This window comes from Sinocyclocheilus rhinocerous, unplaced genomic scaffold (genome assembly GCF_001515625.1).
Source record: "Sinocyclocheilus rhinocerous isolate Xijiao unplaced genomic scaffold, SAMN03320098_v1.1 scaffold419, whole genome shotgun sequence".
Classification (NCBI taxonomy): Eukaryota; Metazoa; Chordata; class Actinopteri; order Cypriniformes; family Cyprinidae; genus Sinocyclocheilus; species Sinocyclocheilus rhinocerous.
Genome location: NW_015653519.1, coordinates 1,513,782 through 1,522,164, shown reverse-complemented (window position 1 = coordinate 1,522,164; position 8,383 = coordinate 1,513,782). Strand labels below are relative to the sequence as shown.

At 37.0% G+C, this 8,383-nt stretch overlaps 1 protein-coding gene across 3 annotated transcripts in view; it reads left to right on the top strand.

Moving 5' to 3' along the window:
• raraa (retinoic acid receptor, alpha a) overlaps positions 1–6,901 on the top strand; it is a 187,630-nt gene extending 180,729 nt beyond the window's left edge. For 2 of the 3 annotated variants that reach the window (XM_016522965.1, XM_016522967.1), the window contains 5 exons: positions 1,201–1,361; positions 2,642–2,818; positions 4,586–4,790; positions 5,779–5,937; positions 6,073–6,275. In XM_016522965.1, coding sequence (XP_016378451.1) covers positions 1,201–1,361; positions 2,642–2,818; positions 4,586–4,790; positions 5,779–5,937; positions 6,073–6,275 — 905 coding nt within the window. Of the gene's footprint in view, positions 1–1,200; positions 1,362–2,641; positions 2,819–4,585; positions 4,791–5,778; positions 5,938–6,072 lie in introns of all 3 variants that reach the window. The other variant, XM_016522966.1, reaches the window with a different exon arrangement.
• The last annotated feature ends 1,482 nt before the right edge of the window (positions 6,902–8,383 follow it).

The window sequence follows — 8,383 nt, the reverse complement described above, 5'->3', positions numbered from 1 at the left end:
TTCTAATATTGGTTTTCTGTTTTAATATACTTTAAAATATAATTAATTTCTGTGATCAAAGCTGAATTTTCAGCATCATTACTCCAGTCTTCAGAGATCCTTCAGAAATCATCAGAATAATATGCTGACATGCTGTTCAAGAAACATTTTATTATTATTATTATTATTATTATCAATATTTAAAACACTTAAATAAAATGTTTTCGCCACCTAGTGGCGAAACAATGCAATCGACACAAACGTTATGTGGCAGTTATTTTCAAACGCTGATTTGCTCTATTTTGGTCACGCTACCATAGACATCAATCTGAATTATAAACTTTCATCCCAGTATTTCTGTGATAATATGAATGACTGTATGACAGAAATAATACTGTGTAGCTTGAAAAGACTGTTTGTGAAGCTGTTTCTTAACCGAACATGGTAACTGCTCTGTGTGTCAGCGGCAGTGCGAACGCAGATTTGAATGATCCGGTAAGACTTTGTCAAAGGTTTAATAGACAAGGGAGAATCGTTGTCATTTAGAAATGCGATCGTGTGGTTGTCTGAATCGAGATCGCGATCTTTTAACGATTAATCGTGCAGCTCTAGTAGTAATAATAATAATAAATGCATGTTCTTTTCTGCCCACTTCATTTTCTCCTGAAATTACATGTCACTGATACCTACAGTGTGTTATCATACAATTTATGATAAAATGTGATAAAATTATTTTAAAATGTAAAATTATGAACAACACCAATGTTCAATTAAAAATAACTTCTTAATAATATTTTATTATTATTATTATTGAAATATTAGTGCTTGATTTATTAAATTATTATATTTAATAAAATATTCTAAAATTAATTATAATATTTGACTATTATTATTATTATTATTTCTGTATGCAAGGCACATGCAACTTAATATTTTTAATGAGAGGGCGAAAAGTTACATGTAACATAAATGCTACAGTTCTTACAGAAACATGATTTAATTCAATTATTATTATTATTTTTGTACAATTCATTATAACAGCTTTATAACAGCTTAATATATCTGTGTCAGAAGTAGATCATGATCTACATTTTTGAATGTCATCTGAAGATCAAGAATTGTTATTAAAAAGAAGAAGAAGAAGAATTAAGAATCATTAACAGACATTAGAATATGTACAATCAATATTGACCTATGTCGTCTGTCTTTTTGTCTGTGCAGCAGTGAGGAATGACAGGAATAAGAAGAAGAAAGAAGAGAAAAAGCCAGAATGCACAGAAAGCTACACGCTGAGCCCAGACACAGAGCAGATGATTGAAAGAATCAGGAAAGCCCACCAAGAGACCTTCCCCTCGCTGTGTCAACTCGGCAAATACACCACGGTAAGAGCGTGTGAGGGTTGAATCATATACTAAATGTTCCCTATTTGTGATGGTTTTTCCTTTTGCTGTTTATAACCCATTTCTTTATTGTATTTTTCAACATTGTCACTCTTTCATTTACATGTTTCAGTAAATATATTTGTAGGAAAATATAGCTGTTTGTTACAATGTGTTATATTGGTCCATATAAATGAAAATGATTAAATACACTATCATTCAGGGATGTGCTTGTTCTGTATATTTATACAAATTACTGTAATTTCCTACCTGAGAAGTATGACCCATGTGAAAACAATTACGGAACAAACTGCTGCTTAGTTTTTCAATTCATTTAAAGGGATACTCCACCCCAAAATGAAAATGTTGTCATTAATCACCTACCCCCATGTCGTTCCAAACCCGTAAACAACGACATGGGGGTAAGTGATTAATGACAACATTTTCATTTTGGGGTGGAGTAACCCTTTAATAAACATATAGTCTAACACGCATGCCTCATTTTGCAGTAAATGCTGCTTCACATGAACTCCATCTCTGCAAATGCTGTAAATTTGAAAAAGCAAAATGTGCCAAGATAAAAGCCAAAATAAAAACACTATGGTTTGAGTAAAAGCAAATAAATTAAGACAGCCATAAATAATAGTTTTTAGTTATTATTGTAATTGCACTGTTGTTCTGTAAATTATTATTTTTATTATTATATGTTCTTTTTTGTTTTAGTGTACAATATTGTTATTAGCATTAGTAATATATGTCTTTATTAGAAACATTTATGGGAAGAATTTTTGGTCTCTCACTAATCATCGTTCTTCCTTATAATTCACTTATATATTTTTTTTTACATTAAACATTTTAAACCTACTTGGCAACATTGTTTTAAATGTTGGTTAAAAATATTGAGATAAATAAGAAATATCTTAAGATATGCATTAAATATCATCAAAAGGCTGATAAATGAAGTGAAATCATTGGATTACACGTAATGTGGCATTTTGACTTCTTCACAACCCAATAAAATCTTTATCTGTGAGAATATGACCTCGCTGTTTTGGCTCTGTATTGGTTTTTTAATTAATGAGCTGACACTGAATGATGAATCAATACTGTAATTACAGATATGCGTGTCAGTTTGTCAATAACTCCCAGAACTCTGCGCTGATTCTGCTTCTGTTTACAAGCAGACTTCACTAAAGCTGACAGCCAGAGTTCATTGAACATTAAACATTTACCATAGCGGTCTGTGGTAATTTTGTCTCAAAAATTGTCTCTCTCGTGTATAGAGTAACAGCTCGGAGCGGCGCGTGTCACTGGATGTGGATTTGTGGGATAAGTTCAGCGAGCTCTCCACCAAGTGCATCATAAAGACGGTGGAGTTTGCCAAGCAGCTGCCGGGATTCACCACCCTTACCATCGCAGACCAGATCACACTGCTGAAGGCTGCTTGCCTCGACATACTGGTGAGAACACACTCTTAACCTGGCTTATGCAAAGCCTGCGCTGGTTCAGACCTTACAGCAAGGCTACATTACATCACTGAAGCTGAATACATACATTTGGCCTGTTGAAGGTTGTAGGTTCAAATCCCACAAGCATTCTCTTGTGAAAAAATTTGTTTAATTATACTGCCTGTACACTAGTAATGTACTTCTTTTAAAATTATGGAAATTAAAAGGTAACTTAACGGGATCGTTCACCCAAAAATGAAATTCCGTCATTAATTACTGACCCTCATGTCGTTCCAAACCCGTAAGACCTTCGTTCATCCTTGGGATTCAGTTTTGTGAAGCTACGAGAATACTTTTTGTGCGCAAAGAAAACTACATTTATTCAACTATTCTTCTCCCCGAGTTACCGTCTTGTATGTGCACGCTTTCCCCAGAACGTAATCAGCGTTGTTTACGTTCAGGAGAAACCGCGCGCATGCTGAACGTAAACAGTGCTGATTACGTTGATTATGTTTAGGGGAAAGCGTGCGTATGCATCGTGGTACTCTCTAAAATGGCGGAAGACAGTAACTCGGGGAGAAGGATTGTTGAATAAATTGTTATTTTTGTTTTCTTTGCGCACAAAAAGTATTCTCGTAGCTTCGCAAAACTGAAGTTGAGCCACTGATGTCACATGGACTGTTTTACTGGATGTCCTTACTACGTTTCTGGACCTGGGAACATTACAGTTGCGTTGGTGTCTATGCAGGGTCTGAGAGCTCTCACATTTCATCAAAAATATCTTAATTTGTGTTCCGAAGATGAACGAAGGTCTCATGGGTTTCGAACGAAATGAGGGTGAGTAATTAATGACCGAATTTTCATTTTGAGGTGAACTATCCCTTTAAGGAAGGACATAGTTCACCTAAATAATTCAAAATTCTGTCATCATTTACTCACCCTCAGGTTGTTTCAAACCTGTACGAGTTTCTATCTTCTGTTAAACATAAAAGAAGATATTTTGAAGAATATGGGTTAAAGGGGTCATATGATGTTGCTAAAAAGAACATTATTTTGTGTATTTGGTGTAATGAAATGTGTTTATGCGGTTTAAGGTTCAAAAAACACATTATTTTCCACATACTGTACAAAACAGTCCTCCATAACATGTGCTGCACACATCTGAATATTTGGGTTGAAGTGTTCTGGAACAGTGTTGTAAATACAATTTAACCACTGATTTCTAGTCGTGTCCATTTTTGGAAGGCCAAACAAAGTAGTTTCGCTTTCACAACGAAACACAGCGTCACACACGGTGGCGAGTGAGCAGAGGCCGGGGGCTAGAGTGACGAGAGTGTAGCAACAACAATACTACAGCGAGGATAAAAGTTACGCCTTCTTTCTTTGCGTGAACATTTGGACGGCGTTATGCAAATCTTCCCAGATAGTGACGTAGGTATGTGGGGGCGTGTTAGAACGAGCCGTTTTAGGTAGGTGTGGCTGACTCTTAACTTTTATAAAGAATATCTCTTTGGATTTGAGACTTTAGTCTTTGCAACTTTACAGATCTTCTTTATGCACCAAGAGCTTGTAACACTCCAAAGAGAAAGGAAAAATTGAAATCGCATCATATGACCCCTTTAACAAACATTTTCTTGTCCCTATTGACTTCCATAGTATGAAAGAAAAAAATACTATGGAAGTCAATGCGGACCATCAAGTTTTTGGTTACATTCTTGTTTTGTGTTCAATATATGCAGAGTTAAGATCAACACATCTCCTCTCTGTTTTTGTTTTTAGATTCTGAGGATCTGTACCCGTTACACACCTGAGCAAGACACCATGACGTTCTCTGATGGGTTAACGCTGAACCGAACACAGATGCACAATGCCGGCTTCGGTCCGTTAACAGACCTGGTGTTCGCCTTCGCCAATCAGCTACTACCGCTAGAGATGGATGACGCAGAGACGGGACTGCTCAGTGCCATTTGCTTGCTCTGTGGAGGTACAGTACACACACATGCTGTGTATTTTGACCTATGGGCTGCTTATTAAAGATGCTGTTATGTTTACGTATAATTGTGCTTTTAAAAGACTTGACAGTATTAGTTTGTGCTTTTAGACAATAGACCTTATGTAATAGGTAAATGCAGTAGGTCTTTTTGGTGTGCCTTGCATACATAAAGGTCACATACTGTGCACAGTGTTATATGCTGGAGAAATATATATAAGATTGAAATAATTAAGACTGTTTTAATGTAAGAGAAGTCTCATAATTACCAAGGCTGTGTTTATTTGATGAAACAATGTAAAAACCATAACATTGTGAAATATTATAATAATTTAAAAGAACTGTTTTCTATTTAAATATATTTCTAAATACTATTTATTCCTGTGATGGCAAAGCTGAATTTTCAGCAGCCATCAGTCTTTAGCCATTAGTCTTTAGTGTCACATGATCTTTCCATGTTTTTTGATACATGGACCTCTAGTGCTTTGCAGTGTTTGGTGGTGGTATTGCATCTGCTCATGTAACATATAGTGAATATATATATTTTATGATCTCATGAAAACATGGCCAGGTCGTATTTATCTAAATGATATAATAATATAAAAGGATTATCTAATGTATATTTTTATGATATTTAAAAATAATTCAAATAAAAATATATTTCTACAAAAATCATAATTAAAGACTGTAAAATAAATACAAAATACCGGTAAATAGATTTTTTTTTTTAAATCATTAACGGTAACAAGAATTCTGGCAGAACAAATAGATAATGTAACAATACAAAAAAATCTACTCTAATTAAGCAAGTTTTGTTTTTATTTTGGGGTGAAAGACATGAATGAAGTTCTTGACAGGTTTCTTAAGATTCACCTCTAAAAGCATCCATCTCCATGATTTTGCTCAATCTGAATGTGTGCCTATAAGCTCTCAACCTATGAACTTTGTGAGCTGAATTTGAAGTGTTTGCTGGTTTGTGCAGATCGGCAGGACCTGAAGGAGGCCGATAAGGTGGACATACTGCAGGAACCGCTGCTGGAAGCACTGAAGATCTACGTGAGGAACAGGAGGCCACACAAGCCTCACATGTTCCCTAAGATGCTGATGAAGATTACCGACCTGAGGAGCATCAGTGCCAAGGGTGAGTCCCATTCATTCACATGAATCATTCCTGGATGAGTTCTAATTCTTACTTGTCCATTTTACTGCAAGAAAAATTCATGCGCAGCTACATGAAATTAAAATGAAAACAAAATGAATTTTCCATCTCTCACAGGGGCAGAGCGTGTGATCACCTTGAAGATGGAGATTCCCGGCTCCATGCCTCCTCTCATCCAGGAGATGTTGGAGAACTCTGAGGGTTTGGAGAGTTCCTCAGGCGGGATCAGTTCACGGGCCTCCGGCGCTCCTCCAGGCAGTTGTAGCCCCTCCCTTTCTCCAAGCTCCGCCCAGAGCAGCCCACCCACACAGTCACCATGACAGGCATAATTGCCGCAATCATTAGCCACTTACTGAATACTGTTTGCCCTCCCCGACACGACAGCAGACATGTTCAAAAGCATGCGCTCATATTGTCGCTTCTCTGCCCGTGTTCCTCAGAGACTAAGAGGGGGATCAAAGGTTTGTCGCTGGAATTTTGTTGTTTTCTTTCGTGAGATCAGACTGTGATTGTATTCCTCCTCGATTTCGACACTTCGTTGCTGAGTCCCTTTGGATGAAGGGAGGAAAACCGCTGGAGGATGAAGACAAAATGCGCAAAAATGAATGGACAAACGTGTAGAAGAAATTAAGGACTTTTCTTCTGGTTCGATTCTTATGGTCTGGACTTCTGTTTCAAATGACCAGAGACTGATTTCCTACAAACTACAAATATATATAAATATATAGAGAGAAAATGTGGAATGACCGTGATTGAGATCAGAATGCAATGTGGACTTGATGTAAAGATGCAAATGTATTTCCTCACTTTTTCTCTTTATGCCTGTGAAAGGGCAGAGTTAATTGTTTTATTTCAGACTGATGATGATGTTTTTCATGGAGAAAAAAACATTGATAAGACTATTAATTTCCACTGACAAAATTGTGCACAGAAGATATAAAAATGGTTGCAACAAACACCATTTGTGTGATGTGTTCTTGCTCTTTGTGTCTTTTAAGCTACTAGCAAATACCTCAAAGATTCGTATCATATTTTAATACAGTGTGTTTTGCTTAATATTTGGGAAATAAAGTATCGAAAAAGCTGTTTAACAGCCGCACAACGTTTTTTTGAGAAGTTTGTGCTGACAAATTGGTTTGAACCACTGATACAAACTCTAAAAACACTTTTGTTTTGCTCAGATTTTGTTCAAAATGATATCACACCTTTTTGTTCTTTGATTTATTTAGTATATTGGGTCCTTCAGTCTAGAGAGCATTTGATTGGACAAAAAGAAGTATTACTTAACTATTTTTGATATATCTACAACCCCAATTCCAGAGAAGTTGGGACGTTTTGTAAAATGCAATAAAATCAAGAATCTGTGATTAGTTCATTCTCTTTAACTTTTATTTAATTGACAAAAGTACAAAGAAAAGATTTCCAAAGTTTTCACTGACCAACGTAAATGTATTTTGTAAATATGAACTAATTTTGGTTTTGATGGCTGCAACACATTCCCAAAAAGTTGGGACAGAGGCAAAATAAAAGTCAAAAGGTTATAGAATATCCATGTTAAACTGTTTTGAAACGGTTCACAGTAAGCAGTTAAATTGGTAATAGGCCAAGATATCACGTTTGGTTATAAAAGGAGCATCTCAGTCTTTGCAAGCAAAGCTGGATCATGGCTCATCACTTTGTGTCAAATTTCACCAGAGAAGTGTCAAACAAATCAAAAATCACATTTCGCAATGCAAAATTGCTAAGAATTCGGGTCTTTCACCAACTATCAGGTGAAAGACACATCATGCATATGCGCTGGGACACATCATCAGTGATGTATCCTGGGGTCATTAGGTGTTTTGGGTCTTTCAACATCAAGACACCCTCGCCCCGGCGACCCAGCGGTCTGTGTCCCAGCAGCGATTGCCCACGGTTCTGCCCTCTTAATCCAAAGCCACCTAGTGGCTTTCTCTGCAGCTTCAGTTGCGGATCTGATCGCCTTTCTTTTCGCCTCCCTGATGATACCTAGAAGCGTGAATGCTTTGCAGAGTGATCGCCCTGCAAAACCCCTGCAGCCCACCTCCAGAGGCTCACAATGAGTTTGCCAGCCCTGCCTCCTGCACTCTTCCACTAGCTCTTAGTATTTAGCACGCATCCTCGCATTGACCTCTTCCCAAGGCACAGTAAGCTCCAGCTAGATCAATTGCTTGGTGGAATCTGAAACAATGATCATGTCTGGACGAAGCTGTGTAGATGTTATTCTGGTTGGGATCTTCAGCCGTTTATCAAGATCCACTTCCAGTTGCCAGTCAGTAGCAGGTCTTTCACCAAGTTCCATACATAATATTGTGAAAAGATTCAGGGAATCCAGAGAAATCACAGTACATGTAGGGCAAGGCAGTAAACCTCAGTTGAATGTGCTTGCCCTTTGAGCCCTCAGATGGCA